The sequence below is a fragment of the Balaenoptera ricei genome, chromosome 10, assembly GCF_028023285.1.
Source record: "Balaenoptera ricei isolate mBalRic1 chromosome 10, mBalRic1.hap2, whole genome shotgun sequence".
NCBI lineage: Eukaryota > Metazoa > Chordata > Mammalia > Artiodactyla > Balaenopteridae > Balaenoptera > Balaenoptera ricei.
The window spans coordinates 46,767,279-46,785,669 of NC_082648.1; the positions used below are offsets into that span (position 1 = coordinate 46,767,279).

At 48.4% G+C, this 18,391-nt stretch overlaps 2 protein-coding genes across 14 annotated transcripts in view; both read left to right on the plus strand.

Annotated features, from left to right (window-relative positions):
* IKZF4 (IKAROS family zinc finger 4) overlaps nt 1-10,848 on the plus strand; it is a 26,440-nt gene extending 15,592 nt beyond the window's left edge. For 9 of the 13 annotated variants that reach the window (XM_059936136.1, XM_059936134.1, XM_059936143.1 and 6 more), the window contains 6 exons: nt 127-231; nt 1,902-2,162; nt 2,951-3,118; nt 5,739-5,900; nt 6,285-6,416; nt 7,050-10,848. In XM_059936136.1, coding sequence (XP_059792119.1) covers nt 127-231; nt 1,902-2,162; nt 2,951-3,118; nt 5,739-5,900; nt 6,285-6,416; nt 7,050-7,810 — 1,589 coding nt within the window. In that variant the 3' untranslated portion in view covers nt 7,811-10,848. The remainder of the gene's footprint in view (nt 1-126; nt 232-1,901; nt 2,163-2,950; nt 3,119-5,738; nt 5,901-6,284; nt 6,417-7,049) is intronic. The other 4 variants (XM_059936139.1, XM_059936138.1, XM_059936145.1 and 1 more) reach the window with 1 other exon arrangement.
* Nucleotides 10,849-13,360: 2,512 nt separating this feature from the next.
* On the plus strand, nt 13,361-15,365 carry RPS26 (ribosomal protein S26). The gene is made up of 3 exons (XM_059937367.1): nt 13,361-13,700; nt 14,800-14,930; nt 15,260-15,365. The coding sequence occupies exons 1-3, from the start codon at nt 13,361-13,363 to the stop codon at nt 15,293-15,295; spliced, it is 507 nt and encodes a 168-aa protein (XP_059793350.1). The 3' UTR covers nt 15,296-15,365.
* The last annotated feature ends 3,026 nt before the right edge of the window (nt 15,366-18,391 follow it).

An 18,391-nucleotide genomic window follows, 5' to 3' on the forward strand; every position in this document is an offset into this window, starting at 1 on the left:
CACTGCCTTGTACATGGCTACGAGATAAACGTTTGTGAAACTTAACTGAACTTTGAAGAGATTAGGCAATGGACAGTAAATGGCTCGCGCTGCAACTTCACCTCCCCTCTTGTTCTCTCCTCCAAGGTAGCGGGGACTCATCTCTGGAGAAGGAATTCCTCGGGGCCCCAGTGGGGCCCTCAGTGAGCAGCCCCAACAGCCAGCACTCTTCTCCCAGCCGCTCACTCAGTGGTAAGTGCAGCCTCCTGCCCTCCCTGGCGTTAGGTGCCCTCAGTTCGCCTTCCATGGCAGCCATTTCCCCATCGCTGCCCTCCTCTGGTTTCTGGCTCAGAGTCTCTAACAGGACTCAGGAACTCAGTCTGGGGTTTCCCTGACTTCTGAGAGGAGAGTGAATGGTCACTGCCTAGTGACTAGGGTGGAATTAAAAGAGGCACGGGTGGGATTAAGGTAAAGGCTCCAAAGAGAAATTCTGGAGCTGGAGAAATGAGTAGATAGAAATGGTCGTGAGCTGGAGTTAGGAAATAGAGATGAGAAGGATCCCCCCATCACCACCCCCTAGTCTCCTGCCAGACAGGGTCCCCATGACTGCCCCTCCTCAGCTGGCCCTGGATCTGTGACATTCTCTAAATGGTTGGAATAGCCAGGAATGTAGGTCAGAGCTAGAGCCAAAGCTCTCTCCTCCATGGCTCCTCCCTCCTCCATCCCCCTCTCCAGATTTTTACGGAGGGGAGTAGAGGTGTTTGGTCCTATGGGGCAGGAGGATAGTGTGAGCCATTTCTGTCTTCCAGCTTTGCTCTTTCTTAAGCCCGCCGTCTTGGTCTTCCTAGGACCATTTTCCCGCCACTGTTACTTGCTGGCTTCCTGCCCAGGGCCAAGCCAGACATCTTTCCTAATGACAAGAGAGTGGAGAAAAAAGTTCCCCTTAGTCTCCTCCTCTCCCCAGTAACTGAAGACATCCCATGTACCCCAACTTTTTTTCTCTTGAAACCTATTTGCCTGGTGGTTGGAATAGGAGGAAAAGGTTGTTTCAGGTCCCAGCAGGACCCCATATCACCACCCAGGATACTTAGGGGATTAGCTTCTTTCTTTCATTTTTTTAAAAATTTATTTACTTATTTATTTTGGCTGCGTTAGGTCTTTGTTGCTGCACGCGGGCTTTCTCTAGTTGTGGTGAGCAGGGGCCACTCTTCACTGCGGTGCGCGGGCTTCTCACTGCGGTGGCTTCTCTTGTTGCGGAGCACGGGCTCTAGGCGCAAGGGCTTCAGTGGTTGTGGCTCACGGCCTCTAGAGCGGAGGCTCAGTAGTTGTGGCGTACCGGCTTAGTTGCTCCATGGCATGTGGGATCTTCCTGGACCAGGGCTCGAATCCGTGTCCCCTGCACTGGCAGGCGGATTCTTAACCACTGCACCACCAGGGAAGTCCCGAATTGGCTTATTTTATTTTATTTTATTTTATTTATTTATTTTTGGCTGTGTTGGGTCTTCATTGCTGCACGCGGGCTTTCTCTAGTTGCGGTGGGCGGGGGCTACTCTTTATTGCTATGCGGGGGCTTCTCATAGTGGTGGCTTCTCTTGTTGCAGAGCATTGGCTCTAGGCATGCAGGCTCAGTAGTTGTGGCTCCTGGGCTCTAGGCACGCAGGCTCAGTAGTTGTGGCTCACGGGCTTAGTCGCTCTGCGGCACGTGGGATCTTCCCGGACCAGGGCTCAAATCCGTGTCCCCTGCATTGGCAGGCGGATTCTTAACTGCTGCGCCACCAGGGAAGTCCTGGATTGGCTTCTTTTAAAGCCTCAATGTCTCAGGGCTTGGAGACAGCCTTTCCGACTTTAGGAGGGCCTTTCTGGCCCACAAGCAGGTTCCGCCCTTTGCCTGTCTGTATCCTAAACACCCTCCCACCCTCCAGCCAACTCCATCAAGGTGGAGATGTACAGCGATGAGGAGTCGAGCAGACTGCTCGGGCCGGATGAGCGGCTCCTGGAAAAGGATGACAGTGTGATCGTGGAAGACTCGTTGTCGGAGCCCCTGGGCTACTGTGATGGAAGCGGGCCAGAGCCTCACTCCCCCGGTGGCATCCGGCTGCCCAATGGCAAGCTCAAATGTGATGTCTGTGGCATGGTCTGCATCGGACCCAACGTGCTCATGGTGCACAAGCGTAGCCACACGGGTGAGTACAGCAGGTGCCCCGAGGCAGAGGCCGTGCTGCGAGGCTATGCCGCAGTGGGGTAGCCTCAGGAAGGGAAGGGTCTCTCCCAGCACCATTTCTAGCTGATGAAAAAAAGTCTGGGGATGAAATTCGGACTCCCTCAACACCTGTACTTCCTGGCACTTTCCTCAGCTGTTGTTACAAAGGAAAGCTGGTATTTGTCTCAGGAGGTGACGGAGGGGAAGGTGTGGTAGCCTCAAGAAGGGTCCTGTAGTCCAACGGGTATTGTTTGGGCTCTTCTGTCTCATGATTCTTTTTTTTTTTTTTTTTGGCCGTGCTGCGAGGCATGTGGGATCTTAGTTCCCTGACCAGGGATCGAACCTTTGCTCCCTGCAGTGGAAGCGCTGAGTCTTAACAACTGGACCGCCGGGGAAGTCCCTGTCTCATGATTTTTTTTTAAAAAAAGGAACACAGAAGCCTCTTCCCAGCTTTCTTGGGCTTTGGGCTTCGGACTTCTGGGGCAGAGTGGGCCCTGCGGGGCTCAGTTCTTAACAATAGTCTTTGGCCCAGAGTTCCAGGTCTGGCGCCCTTCCCCCTGCCACACACCTCTAGTCTACATCTCAGGGTGAGACTGTTCCCAAGGGGTCCTTATAAAGCAGGATTTGTGTGTGTGGCACAGCCCTGCCTCTCAGAAATGTGTTCTGAGCACCTTCCTTCCCCCGGGTGGGGTGAAGCAGAGCGTGAGCGACTAGGTTTAACCTTCACAGTTCCTCACGCCTTGTCGTCTGGGCTCTGTCTTCCACTCGCAGGAGAAAGGCCCTTCCACTGCAACCAGTGCGGTGCCTCCTTCACCCAGAAGGGCAACCTGCTGCGCCACATCAAGCTGCACTCTGGGGAGAAGCCCTTCAAGTGTCCCTTCTGCAACTACGCCTGCCGCCGGCGTGATGCGCTCACTGGCCACCTCCGCACACACTCGGGTAGGTGACCTGTCCAGGACACCCAGCAAATAGAGCTCAGCCACTTCTCTTGTACTGGGGGAGTTACAGTGTCTGCCACTGAGGAGGGCAGAGCACTCACAGAGCAGGGCAGCAGGCCCCATGGGGGATTTGGGGCTCTTTGATGGGGTATTTTACATCTGCCATCCTCTGTAATAGGGAGCAAGAAGGAGCCTGGGTGATGTTGTTGGCTCTCAACAGTCACCCTCCCTGACTTGGTTTTTATTTATTTATTTATTTATTTATTTGGCTGCACCAGGTCTTAGCTGCAGCACTCGGGATCTTCATTGCCGCATGCAGGATCTTTAGTTGCGGCATGCAGACTCTTAGTTGCAGCATGCGGGATCTAGTTCCCTGACCAGGGATTGAACCCAGGCCCCCTGCGTTGGGAGCGCGGAGTCTTAACCACTGGACCACCAGGGAAGTCCCCCGACTTGGGTTTTAAAGTTCACGCTGATGCCAGAACCCTCTGGGCCCCGTCACCCCCCACTGCTGAGCACCAGGGAAACCCCTCCTTCTACTCCCGTGTGCCCCAGGCCCCACACCTGTCACCATCTGCATCTCCCCACTCTGTCTGGTCTCCCCTTGACTTCCTGCTGGTTTCTGAAAATTTCTGTGGGCCTCCCAAACTGGAAGAAAGGAAGCCTAGGAAAAGAGTATCCCATTTCTGTTTCCCATCCCAAGAGGTTGTCACCTTCCCAGAGGCAACAGCAAATCCAGAGGGTGCCTGGAGGTCAGTGTTTGGAACAGTGCCAGGGAACTGGACTAACCAAGGTTTCCTAGCCCCAGCCAAGGCGGGTTGAGTCGACGTCTTTCTGAATCAGCTGGACAGATAGCACTTTTGAAGCATTTTACTGAGTTTTAAGCTTTTGGCTTGGACTTGGGAAGAGGCCAGGAGCTGAGCTGGCAGGAAGGAGGGAGCTCAAGATTGGGAAAAGGAAGGAAGAAGGGCAGAGGGGAAAGAATTAGTAGGGTCTGTCCTTGGAAACCTTCCTTGCTGTTTTTCTCTTTCCTTAAACTCTCCTAGGCCAGGATTAAAAGGGACAGAGCAATCACCTCACCACCCTCTACTTCTCCCAGCCACCTACCTTGTTCTAGATTCTCTCACTTTGGAGCTAGGACCTCTTTATCGCTATGTATGTGGAGAACCAGGGAGAAAGATCATTATTGATTCATGCTTTATAATCTACAGAGCATTTCACGTGTGTCTCCTCGCTCATGTGATCCTCATAACGATTCCAAGGTAGATGTTATTATCACAGGGCTCTTGTGCAGCCTCGCTGGAATCCCGTTAACGGCAGGTGCCAGGGAGTTGTGCTCCTTTTCTGAGGAGAAGGGGTGGCTCCCCCTGCTGGTTTGGGACAAGGATGGCTTGGCCCCCTAGAATTCCTACCAAAACAGCAGGGCCAGCTGGGTGGATATTGGATGCTGCTCTGTAGGAGATTATTAGGGACAGAAGCGGACACATAAACTGTTGGATCCCATCTCTGTGAGATGTTTTCTATCACAGCCCACACTATAGGAAAAAAGGAGTTCCTCCCCTAGATGTTAGATCATTTCCCCAAGAGTCTTGGATGGATGAGGACCACGGCATTCATCTCATCCCCCAAACACTCGGATTTACAGTGCCAGAGCAAAATGGCAGTAGATTGATTGAGACTAGGCCCAGTTTAGGCGTTGGGGGATGGGTAGTAATTACCAGCCTCCTGGAGATACCTTCTCCTGAGTCCCTGCTCAATAGTAGCAAGATAACTTTCACAAATATCATCTCTCAAGTTTTTAAAGGAAGTGTTGATCTCAGTTTTTCCAACCTTTTTTTCTTCAGTGGAAACAAAATCTTTATAACCTGTTCTTTATTTTTTAAAACAAGACCCCCAAAGTTGGTGTTCTCTTCCTTTTATTCTTCGCCTTTACTTTCCTCTTGTTCTTTTCTTTTTTTCTCTTCTCAGAATTTCTCTATCAGTGATGGTTTTTCTAGGGCTCTCTTGGTATCTCAGTGTAGAGAGAAAGAAAAATGAGTAGTAAAACCAGGCCAGGGATGGAGGTAAGAGTACAAGTAAAGGTCAGTGAAAACTGCCCCTCCCCACATTGGCAGATCTAAGGGCTCTTGTTTCTCTCACTCCAGCCCACCAATTTCCTCCAAACTGAAACAGATAGTTCGTAAGCAAAAAATCCCCTTGTCTGATAAACAGCACTTATACCCGCCTGCCACATGGAAAGGTTAAACCACAGTCTGGGCCCCAGACTCTGAGATCCTGGGGTGGGGCCAGCCTGCCTGCCAGGGATGACCCCCTACAAAGTCCCTGGGTCCTCCCTTCCTTTGAACAACAATTTGGCCATCTTGAGGCCCACCAACAGTCCAAAGCTATGTGCCCTGGGTCCCCTCTCTCCTCCCATAGCTGCCCGTTGTCCCTCTTCTCCAAGGTTTGGTCGTCTGTCCGTGCTTGCAGCTGAAGTTGGGGAAAGGAAGACAAGCAGAAGAACTCGACTGAGCAACGTCCCTTCCTCCTCACGCCCGTGCACATTTGCTCCTGGGCGATTTTGCAGAGCCAGGGCACAGGGAGAAGTAACTCCAATGCTTTCTCTTCTCTCTCCTACACAGTCTCCTCTCCCACGGTGGGCAAGCCCTACAAGTGTAACTACTGCGGCCGGAGCTACAAACAGCAGAGCACCCTGGAGGAGCACAAGGAGCGGTGCCACAACTACCTACAGAGTCTCAGCACTGAAGCCCAAGCTCTGGCTGGCCAGTCAGGTGAGCCTGCAGGTAGGACCATCGGGGAGTTGAGAACAAGGCCGGAGGGAGTGCAGGACAAGGGCAATCCCAGCACCTACCCCCACATCCCTTTGTGGATGGGGTCTATGGAACAGGGACAGTTACCCCAGTAAATGTGCCGAGCACCGCAGTTGGTGCAGAGCCCTGTGGTGGGTACTGCAGGGAGATCCAGAGGTAGGGGAGGATTTGATCTATGTCCTCAGTCTAATGGGAGAGAGAGAGTACAAGGAAGTATACAATCAAGGGCCACATGTATTTAATTGTCCCCAAATTATCAGAAATGTGCTGTGGTGAGGCCAGGAGCTGAGCTGGCAGGAAGCCAGACTGCTACCCCTACTCAGCTGCTCCTACCTGTTCCCACCTCCCTCCCACTAGGTGATGAGATACGGGACCTGGAGATGGTGCCAGACTCCATGCTGCACTCATCCTCTGAGAGGCCAACTTTCATCGATCGTCTGGCCAACAGCCTCACCAAACGCAAGCGTTCCACTCCCCAGAAGTTTGTAGGTAAGAGTCCAGTTGGAGAGGAGACATCAGCTTTAAGCCACAGCTCATCTAAATCTGAGCACTGGTAGCCATTAGACCAACTGGGTCTGGAGATTCGCTTGGGGGAAAGAAAGCGGTCTGGTGGTCTTTGGTGCTCAGAATCTATCCCCAGAACAGGAGGGGAGTGGAGAGGGAGAGCGTCCCTCGTGAGAGTGGAAGAGGGGTCAGAGTTGAGGGTTCTCCAGGTGGTTGGTTGTAAGAGGAGGGGGTCAGGGGCTCAGGCTCTTCCAATTTTTGAAAATAGTAAGGACTTCAGTCTACAGGGGCTGAGTGAAGGACCCTTAGAGTCAGAGAGAAGAGGTGTGTATGGGGTCCCCCGACCTGGCCCTGGTCGTTAGCTCTGTAAGGACCTGGAGCTTTATAGAGAGCAACGAAAGAAGTATTCAAGACCAGTGGGCTGGGACTGAGTCCTTCCCTAAGATTATAGCCCAGAGTCAGGGAGAAGCCCCACACAGGACCTGACCTTGAGGGAAGTAAATGAGGGTTGGTGATTAATGTTACAGCCATCCCCAGGGGAAAGAAAATGAAGAAGTAATCCTGGGGGAGCTTAGGAATTATCCAAAGCCAGCCCTGCTGAGACCCTCCTCTCCACAGGCGAAAAGCAGATGCGCTTCAGCCTCTCGGACCTCCCCTATGATGTGAACTCGGGTGGCTATGAGAAGGATGTGGAGTTGGTGGCACACCACGGCCTGGAGCCTGGCTTTGGAGGTTCTCTGGCCTTTGTGGGGGCAGAACATCTGCGTCCCCTCCGCCTTCCACCTACCAACTGCATCTCAGAACTCACGCCCGTCATCAGCTCTGTCTACACTCAGATGCAGCCCCTCCCTGGTCGACTGGAGCTTCCAGGGTCCCGAGAAGCAGGTGAGGGACCCGAGGATCTGGCTGATGGAGGTCCCCTCCTCTACCGGGCCCGAGGCCCCCTGACTGACCCCGGGGCGTCCCCCAGCAATGGCTGCCAGGACTCCACAGATACAGAGAGCAACCACGAAGATCGGGTTGGGGCGGTGGTTTCCCTCCCTCAGGGTCCCCCACCCCAGCCTCCTCCCACCATTGTGGTGGGCCGGCCCAGTCCTGCCTACGCCAAAGAGGACCCCAAGCCACAGGAGGGGTTACTGCGGGGCACCCCAGGCCCCTCCAAGGAAGTGCTTCGGGTGGTGGGCGAGAGCGGTGAGCCGGTGAAGGCCTTCAAGTGTGAGCACTGCCGCATCCTCTTCCTGGACCATGTCATGTTCACTATCCACATGGGCTGCCATGGCTTCAGAGACCCTTTCGAGTGCAACATCTGTGGCTACCACAGCCAGGACCGGTACGAGTTCTCTTCCCACATCGTCCGGGGGGAGCACAAGGTGGGCTAGCGACCTAGTGTCCCCCCTCGGTCCACCACTCCACTGCCCTACCTACAGGAGTCTAGCCCTGTCCCCATCACGTCCCAAGGAGTTGGGTTGTGTAGCCCCGCTACTGGCTACCTGACTTCACACTTGACCCTGACCCCTCCTCACCTGTGCTCCTCCTCTCCCCTGACTGATCTAAGCATTGTGATGAAACAGGTCTTTTGCTTATGTTTCTCCTTTTTCTCTTCTCCTCTCATCCCACCATACTCACTGAGTTATTTATTAATATAATTTGTTGAGTTTTCTTTTTCTTTTTTTTTTTAACTTATATCAGTCACTTACCACACCCCACTTCCTGCCCACAGTCCCCTTCTGCTTTAGGCCTAATTTTTCTCTTTGATCCAGCTTTCTCCAACGGCCCCAGGGGTAGGAAGCTCCTCTTAGTGCTAAGAGACCTTGAGCTTCTTGATTTAAGTCCTCATCTTTTACATTATCTGATTCTTCAGTTTTGATGCTGATAGCTCCCTCTGGACCTACCTTAGCTCTGTGGCATTATATCTCCTCTCTGGGACCCTTCAACCTGGTACTCCATACCTCTTGTGCCCTCTCACTTTAGGCAGCTTGCACTACTCCTGATCGAATGAAGAAATCCCTCATTTGGAAGGATAGGCCGAAGAAATTCTCCCCAGGCACCATGGGACTGAGGGTCCTCTTGACATCCCCCTAGTAATACGAGTTCCCCAAAGCCCACATTCAGGATCTGCCTCTAGGATGTGATATCTCTCTCTTCTCTCCTCGAACTGCCCGTCTACTCCGTGGTGGTTTTTCTCTCCTTGGAGTGCCCCAATTTTATATTCTCAGGGGCCAAGGCTAGGTCAGCAGTCCTCTGTCTCTGACACGTTTGGAGCCACAGGTGCCTAAATGGGAACCAGGGAAGGGAATGGGTCAAAATTCTTCTCTTTCTCTCCCACCTCTCAAGCTTCTTCACTCTAGTGACCTTCCTGGGCTCTCAGGGGCTCCTGTGGTCCCTGTCCTATGAGAAACTGGTGAGTTGCTGCCTGATAACAAGGGGGTACCCTCAGCCCCCCGCGTCACGCTGCCTTCTTCTTCTCCCCCTAGCAGGATTCACCCTCTCATTCCCGGGCTCCTGGGCCCTGTTCTTAGGATCAGTGGCAGGGAGAAAAGGCTGTCTCTTTTCTCTCTCCTAATTTTCAGTATAACCAAAAATTATCCCAGGATGAGCAAGGGCATGTGCCCCTCTCCCCATTCCACTCTTGTCCCAGCAAGAATGGGATGGGCATAACGGAACTGGGGGGGTCATCCTTTACTGCCCCCTCTACACTCAGCTCCCAGATGTAGGGCAGGAGGGGGCACTCTCCTGGCTACTGCAGAGACCCCTGGCTATTTGGGTAACCTAGTTAGTGAGAAGGGGGCAGGAGGAGATACAGCTCCACTGCAACTGGAGATCTCTTTCTACAAGAGTTCCCTGCCCAAGGCCACAGCCATCCCATTCTCTGCTTCCTTGAGATTCAAACCAAAGCCTGTTTTTCTATATTTAAAGATAAAAAAAGTAAAAACCAAACACAACACCTCACAAGTTGTAACACTTGGTCCTTCTCTCTCTCTCTCTCTCTCTCTCCCCCCTTTTCTCTTCCCTTCCATCTTTCTTTCCACATGTCCTTTCCTTATTGGCTCTTTTGCCTCCTACTTTTCTCACTCCCTATCAGGGATAATTTAGGGGGATGGTAAAAGGTTGGCTAAGGAACAGACCCTGGGATTGGGGCTCTAAGGGCTCTAAGAGAGTCTACCTTACCCTATTATGGGAAGGGAGACCCTAAAAAACTTCTCTTCTTCCTCCTTTTCTCCCCCACTATGTGGTCTCCCCAAGAGAACCAGATTGTCAAGGAGGGGTACTGTATGTTGACTGTTCCTCCCTGACAATTTAGCAATAAACAGATGCTGCCAAGGGCAGAGGATCGGGGAGTCATCTGGGAGGAGAGTGGTCTCTGGAGAAGGGGAGAGTCTTCTTGAGAACACCCCAGGGAACTGGCTCCTTGTTTCAGAATGGCAGCAGAGCTGACATTAATATCTGGGGTTCCCCTCAACTGTTCTGGTTATTGAGCCCCTTCCTGTTAGACCTGCCCTCACCATCTCTTCTGCTGCTGTGTATTTGGTGATACCTCATAAGGACTAGTCCCTTCTGGGGTATCAGAGCCTTAGGGTGCCCTGTCCCCTCCCCCAGTCAGTTTTGGCACCTGTAACCTCCTGGAACATGAAAGACTATGCTCTGAGGCCATACTCTGAGCCCATGAGAGCAGAGACTGGAAGGGCAAGACCAGGTGCTAAGGAGGGGAGAGAAGGGCACTCTGTCTCTCTCCAGACCATCACTGCACTTTAACCAGGGTCTTAGGTACAAAATCCTACTTTCTAGAGCCTTCCAGCTCTGGAACCTCAAACATCCTCATGTTCTTTCCCAGCAGCCTTTTGCATAAAAAAAAAAGTAAAGAAAAAGAAAAAAAATACATTGAAACCCACATGGAGAAAAGAGGTGTTTTCCTTTTATATTGATATTTAAAATCAACACCACACAAAAAAATTTCTAAATAGACACTTTTCCAGACCTTTGTTTTTTCGTGTCAGTGTCCAAGCTGCAGATGGGATTTTGTAATACTTCCGGCAGCTTCTTTCCTTGTGTACATAATATATATATAATATATATTTTTAATCAGAAGTTATGAAGAACAAAAAGAAAAAAAAAAATAAAACACAGAAGCAAGTGCAATACCACCTCTCTTCTCTCTCTCCCAGGGTTTCATTTGTAGCCTATGCTTGGTGTCTCCTTGGACCTTACCCCTTCACCTCCTCCTCTTCCTCTGGTTCCCCCTTCCCCCACCTTTTTTTTTAAAGAGTTTTTCTCCTTTCTCAAGGGGAGTTAAACTAGCTTTTGAGACTTATTGCAAAGCATTTTGTATATGTAATATATTGTAAGTAAATATTTGTGTAACGGAGATATACTACTGTAAGTTTTGTACTGTACTGGCTGAAGGTCTGTTATAAATAAACATGAGTAATTTAACACCCCTGGTTGTTTTTGAAGACTTCCTTTGCCTTGCTTTTCTGCTGGGAGGGAGGGGGACCTCCTTGCAGCATACTGTACCAACTAGTAAACATTTTGAAGGTGAACAAGTATAAGACTGAGAGGAAACCAAACAAGAGTGCTCAAGTTGTTGCCACAGAAGAACAGAAGAATTTTCAACCTAGTATGGGAAGTGGAGGAGAGTTGCCCACCAGGAGTGCCTTCAGGAAAGGAGAGAAAACCCAACCTGTCTATCTGTCCAAAGCAGAGATTCATCAAACATTTGTTGAGTACCTACTATGTGTAAAACACACTATATTCCCAGGGAGATACAAGATACAACAGCATGAATAATGATGAGAATAGGGTCTACCACTTCTTGAGCATTTCATAAATGCCAAGCACTGTGCCAAGTATTCATTTAATTGTAGAGACAACCTATTAAAGAACGGTCACCATTACTAGTGAAGAATAAAAGCCCAAGAGAGAATAGATAACTTGTCTAAGACTTATAAGCCAGTAAGTGACAGAACCCAGATTTGAACCCAAGGATATGGTGTGTTCACCCAAAGTCTGTGTTTAACCCTTAAAGCCCAGAAATCCAGCCAGTGAAACCCCCAGGCTATGAAAATCCAAAGAAAAGCCAACATAGGAACATTAACTTGGTTCTGTCTTAAATATTAACTATTTTCTGTCCCCCTCACTGAACTTTTTCTGCTCTATCTACCTCACTGCCATTCTATACAATATTGTCTGCTTTGTGTTTTCCATGAGACTATATTGAAGTGAAAACTGGAGATGCTTCCATCTAGAGTCTATCATTTTCCATGACTCACTGAAACTAGCAAATTGAAACTCAAAAAAGACCATGAACATAGTTGGTTTGAAGCCAAAACTAAAGTTAGAAAATAAATTTTAACCCCAATAAAGTGGGTTACAAATTAACGGAAACCATAATGGGTTGTGGGAGGGAGAGTGAATCTGGTGTATTCAGACTCTAGAATGACTCATGAATGAAGGGTCAGTCTCCATCTGTACCATCTTGGGTCTGAATGCTGGGAGGTCACCTTGACACCCAAATTTCTTCAATTTTGGAGACAAGTGGGTGGTTGGCTACCCATGAATAGCCACTCCTGCTCAAGGCTAAAGACTCTCTGAAGGCTCTCCAGAGGTAAATGGAACTCGGACAGAACAAAGTATGTTTCAGTAGGGGGCCAGATTCATCAATGAGTGGTGAAATCACCTTGGTGGGGATTGATCAACACTTATTAAAAGAAAATAGAACATAACAGTGCACCTTATGTCATAAGGGCATTGTTTCATGAAGTTTGTGTGTCAGTTTTGTCTGTATGTACTGAGTATGTACTGAGTACATCTGTGTATGTACTGAGTACCAACGTAAAATATATTTCTACTAGGAGTCTGAGTCAAATCTCTTAAGTCACTAGTCCAGGCTATATATACCTCCATCCATTTGTTAGGTAAGAGACAGCATAGTATAGTGGAGCCAGAACACCTCATACTAGCACGACGTGACTTCAGACAACCTCAATTTTAACCTCTCTACACCTCAGTTTTTCAATCTGTAAAGTAAGGACAATAATAGAACCTACCTTATAGGCTTGTTGAGGGTTAAAAGAGTTAATATTTATACACTGCTTACTACAGCGCCTAGCATTGTGCTAGCAGGATCCAGGAATAAAAAAGCGAACGAGGAACAACCCTAGCACCAACGCACTTGTCCATGGCTCCTCATTGTGGGGTTTTCTCCATATTGAAAGGAGGAATTAACAAAATGCTTTATTTCACCCCCACCCCACCCCACCCCACCCCCGCCTTCTTCCACTTCTCAATCTTGCACCAAGTAACAGGACTGTCAGAGAAACGAGCCGAGAGCGTCCCCCGGTGGCGTAGTGTCGCCTTCGGTCTCAGTGCTTGGGGCCGGGGACCTGCCGACCTCGCACTACAACTCCCACCATGCATCTCTTGCCCTCCGGCCTCTAACTGGGAAGGCGACTTGCGGCCCTGCGCTGAGAAACTTCCGCGCCCAGCATCGCAAAAAAGGATAACTATAGCCGCCCAGAATTACTTCCGGGGTAGGGCGTCGCAAGGGTTGCTGGGAAACATATAACTCTAATTTTCTTCCGCCAGCTGGTTAAATAGTCCCACCGGCACCGTGTGTCACGGAAAAAGAAACTCGAGAAACACCTTCCTGCCCTAAATTTCAGCGGAAACGCTGAATAATAAAGAAAATTTGAGTAAAGTGGATTTCCGTTATTGGCGTGCTTCCAGTAGACGTCTAGGAGGAATCTCCCGGCGTGAGCGTAGGGATCTCGCGCTATATAGGAGAGTCGTAACGAAAGCCGGATCCTTTTTCGCCTCTTCGCTTCCAAGATGGTGAGTTCTAGCTCGTGGTGAATGTGAGGGGCCGGGTGGAGGCTTGAGAGGAGCAGATTTTGGGATTGTGGGGATTTGAAAACCTGGGCCACGGTGGAGGAATGGAAAGAGCGTATGTTTGTTCCAGGCTTGGAGGGATTTGCGGAGGGACTGGATATCTGAGTGGCACTTTTCTGGGGGTTGCCAGCGCGGAATGTGGCTGGAAGGGGGATAAGCTGGGTAAATTGTGCCTTCTTCCTAATGGGGTTTTCATTTTCATGCAGACCAAGAAAAGAAGGAACAATGGTCGTGCCAAAAAGGGCCGCGGCCACGTGCAGCCTATTCGCTGTACCAACTGTGCCCGTTGCGTGCCCAAGGATAAGGCTATTAAGAAGTTCGTTATTCGGAACATCGTAGAGGCCGCAGCCGTCAGGGACATTTCCGAAGCGAGTGTTTTCGACGGTGAGCTTCTGGCGCGTGAACTGTGCAAGTATCCGAATATGTAAAACCGCTTCCTGCCGCCTCTCCCAACCCCCCCATCTGCAGGCTGTGTTCATTGGAACGTCTCCAACAATTTTCTTGCGCCTTTAGGATTGTTAGTAGAAGAGAATGATATGTTTGCTATGTTGTTTGACGTTTTGAGCCTTCTCTGGACTGAGGGGGACTTTTTGTGGTATTGCACAGTCTTTGACTCTTATTTTGTGACTGCCTGTGTAGGGGATGAGATTCCAAAAGCACTTATGGTGCTTATCCTGTATCAAAACTTCGGGAGTACTAGCTGAAAATGTAAATGTAACAACTCTTGAATTGTTGACGAACATTTGAGTAGTTGTAGAAAGGAGTCTTTCGAAGACTTTTAAAGAGTCAAAGCAGTCTAGCTTGGTCGACAAGGGTGATCTTTGGAGCAATATGATGTCGTTTTGATCTTTTCTTTTTCTTAAGACGAATTAACTTTCTTAGGCAACAGGAGGGGGCCCAGGAGTAGGCATTGGGGATGATGCAATTGCTGAAGGAACTGGATTCTTGGTGATATTACATCTGTGGTGTGGATTTAGTCCCTATGGTGACAGGGTCGCTCAGTAAGGGAATATTCATTTGTGGAACTGTGTTGTATATGTATTTAGATACCAGAAACTGAACACTTGGCTTTGGGGGTGAAATCTTGTAGATATGCCTGACAGACATTTGAGTGAGTTTACTTTTTTAAAAAATTTATTTATTATTCATTTTTGGCTGCGTTGGGTCTTTGTTGCTGCGCGCGGCCTTCTCTAGTTGCGGTGAGCCGGCCTCTCATTGTGCTGGCTCCTCTTGTTGTGGAGCTAAGGCTCTAGAGCGCAGACTCAGCAGTTGTGGTGCACGGGCCTAGTTGCTCCGCAGCATGTGGGATCTTCTGGACCAGGGCTCGAACCCGTGTCCCCTGCATTGGCAGGCGGATTCTTAACCACTGCGCCACCAAGGAAGCCCATAAGTAAGTTTACTTTTGACTGATAGAATGAACAAGAAAGAACAGTGCAATGTGGTACCATACCTAATATCACACCTATAATTTTCTGTTTCTTAGCCTATGTGCTTCCCAAGCTGTATGTGAAACTGCATTACTGCGTGAGTTGTGCCATTCACAGCAAGGTAGTCAGGAATCGTTCTCGGGAAGCCCGGAAGGACCGAACACCTCCACCCCGATTTAGACCTGCTGTGAGTATCTTAAAGAGGAGATGTGGAAGCCAGAGGGGTAATTGACAAAAGATAAGGAAGGACCCAAGGAATATCAAATTAAGATCTTTGCCTATGGGTGGGATCAACTAAGTCTGTAAAGACCCACACCTAAACATTTGTTTAGAGACACTTAAAGAATAGCTGTAAGAATCTGTTTCAGATTGAATAGTGTAATCTTGTTCCACATTTATTCATACTTTTATGACCTAAATACATTGTTAGTGATGGTAGGGTAGTGGTCAGGTTCTTTGAGGGGGGACTCTTCCATGCGTGGTTTTTTTAAATTCTTTCATTTCTTTATCTTTCAGGGTGCTGCCCCACGACCTCCACCAAAGCCCATGTAAGGAGCTAAGTCCTTAAAGACTGAAGAAATACTGTTCCCTGGAAAGACAATAAAGTGGAAATTATACTTTACATGGCGTGTTGAGTATGTATTGTCAGGTGGAGTGGGGGTGTGTTTATGTCATAGAACTGTAATTACTTTTACCAAGTATTCAGTTGTGGAGTGCCATGTGGTGTTTTCATGGGGTGAGAAAGCTTATCCAGGTAAGTTAAACCTTTTGTATTTCTGCCTTTGGCCTCCCCAATTTGCATAGCTGTGGGGTGGGGGAGAGGAGTTAAGGCATCTGTGAATGTTAGATTAATTCATCCTGGCAAGTGGCTTAAGCTGGGGTCTTTAAAATGGGGAGGAACTAGCAGGGTAAGGAGTGTTACTGAATGAGGAGCACATCAGGAAGTGATTTAGACTGAGGTGTGCATACCCCTGGTGGAGGACAGAACACTTTATTTACTAGGAAGCACATGACTTGGATAGCTTAGGGGGTCTGTATTCAGACTTAGATAGCTTAAAGGGTCTGTATTCAGATCCTTAACTTAGTAAAATTCACTTGTCTACTGTGGTCTGCTGGTAAGCCAGTTGTCACCCAGCCTGCATCTTTCTATGGGGTGAAAATGTCCAGGACACGAGGCATTCCTAGAAATTTGTGGAAGTCCCAAGAGAGGAAGTTTCCACGCAAAGTATGGGAAAAGGCCGTATCTAATTTTATCTGTGTGACAATGGTTCATTTGTTCCAGAATTCAGAAATTAGAAGGTTACTAGCTAGGGATATACAGTTGAACTTTGAACAACATGGGCTTAACTGTGTGGGTTTTTTTGTTTTGTTTTGTTTTCAGTAAATACATACTACACAGTCCACAGTTGGTTGACTCCTCAGATGGTGAAAGCACAGGCAAATAAGAAAGGGTAAATCTAAAGTTATATAAGGATTTTTGACTGGGTGGTACCCCTAACCTATGTATTGTTCAGGGGTCAAATGTATGTTTATTTGAAAAATTCATTTGGGAATGGATTGCTAAGGACTTTGCTGGTTAGGTTATGTGATTTTTTTTTCCCCCTGAATTAAGCTAAACTAGTAGCTTGGAAGTCTTGATTAAAATACACATTGTTGGGTTTCCCTGGTGGTGCAGTGGTTGAGAGTCCACCTGCCAATGCAGGGGACATGGGTTCGAGCCCTGGTCTGGGAAGATCCCACATGCCGCAGAGCAACTGGGCCCGTCAGCCACAACTGCTGAGCCTGCGCGTCTGGAGCCTGTGCTCTGCAACAAGAGAGGCCGCGACGGTGAGAGGCCTGCGCACCGCGATGAGGAGTGGCCCCCGCTTGCCGCAACTGGAGAGGGCCCTCGCACAGAAACGAAGACCCAACACAGCCAAAAATTAATTAATTAATTAATTAATTTAAAGAAATAACATTCCTTCTTGATCTTGTAAGAGGTCTCATGACCCACCAGGATGACACTTAGATTTGGATTATGTAAACTGTCAATAATACGTCATTTGAGGTACAGTCCTTTGTTTCAAAAAACTTATATAACTGTTCCTTCATTTCTAACCAGTGGAACAGTTCTCAGAGCTTTCTGAGATGCTCTTCCTGGGCTATAATCCTCAAATTTGGCTCAAATAAAAATTAAAAAAAAAAAAAATACACATTGTTTGGGAATTCCCTGGCAGTCCAGGGGTTAGGACTTGATGCCCTCACTGCTGAGGGCCTGGGTTCAATCCCTGGTCTGGGAACTAAAATCCCACAAGCTGCACTGTGCAGCCAATAAAAAATAAAATAAACATTGTGGGAAACGGTTTGTTAAAACACTGAATGTAGGCAAGAGTTTCCATCCTTTGGGGAGACCCACAATATCTGTGCTTCTTCATTCCTCTACACTGTAATGATCCTGCTACACCAGGGATAAAACATTGGATAGAAGAAAATAGGGTTCAAGGTGAAAATGAATGCTGAACCTGGTGGTCCTAAATCCCAGCTTGCTCAATAAATCCAGATTCAAGTAGTAAATCAGGATCATGTGAGTGCTGAGATTTCTCTTGAGATGTTTATAGGCACAGCTTATCCTTTTCTCGGGGTAGGTCTTAATTGGCTCTCCCATGAGTTTAAAAATTGATTTAAACTAAGAGCCTAAGAGCTAAGAATTGGTTTAGCTGTTTATCTATTGGTACTTGAGGATAATCCCAAACTAACTGATTTTGGAGTGCTAGCGGTAACTTTCACAAAAGGGCTTTCCATGTGCTTCAGGTTCTAAAATAGCCCCATCCCACCTCCCAATCCACCAGTTACAAAGAACTCAAATGGTGTCTGATGGTCAACCAGGATATCTGATTTCTACCTATGGGAAAGTTACCTCCCATGTAGGCATCCATCATCTATCCCAGAAAAGAAAGCCACTTAAGTTGTCAGAAGTAGCCCACAGGTCAGTTTGAGTTTCTCAAGGTATTTGGACTGCAAGATCAGTAGCCTTCTCTGCTTAAGCTATTGTGGACTGATGTTCTAGTAGTTGGTCACAGAAAAGATGATATAAACCTTTGAGCCCCTGCCTCCACCCCCCACCCTTCACCTCCAGCTTGTTTTAATGGACTGTTAGGAGGGGAAAAGTTAATTGCAGTCTCAGCACCTCCCTAACATTTCAGATGTGTTCTCCAGTCTCAATGTGTAAAGCCAGGTAGACGCCTCTGGGCTCTTCCAGCCATTGGCCCAGTGTGCACCTGTGAGGTATTGGATTTCAGGTCAATTCCCTGTGGTCAAGATTCATTGAGAGCCAAAGCAATCTTGAGAAAGAAAAATGGAGCTGGAGGAATCAGGCTCCTTGACTTCAGACTATATTACAAAGCTACAGTAATTAAGATAGTATGGTACTGGCACAAAAACAAATACAGATCAATGGAACAGGATAGAAAGCCAAGAGATAAACGCATGCACATATGGTCACCTTATCTTTGACAAAGGAGGCAAGATATACAAGAATGTAAGAATATACAATGGAGAAGAGACAGCCTCTTCAATAAGTGGAGCTGGGAAAACTGGATAGCTACACGTAAAAGAATGAAATTAGAACACTTCTCTAACACCATACACAGAAATAAACTCAAAATGGAT

Excerpts from the sequence above, each read along its gene's own strand:
- RPS26 (XM_059937367.1), top strand. The coding sequence starts at position 13,361 with ATGGAAAGAGCGTATGTTTGTTCCAGGCTTGGAGGGATTTGCGGAGGG. Across the intron at positions 13,701-14,799 it reads CGAAGCGAGTGTTTTCGACG|CCTATGTGCTTCCCAAGCTG; the intron begins GTGAGCTTCTGG and ends TCTGTTTCTTAG. Across the intron at positions 14,931-15,259 it reads CACCCCGATTTAGACCTGCT|GGTGCTGCCCCACGACCTCC; the intron begins GTGAGTATCTTA and ends TTTATCTTTCAG.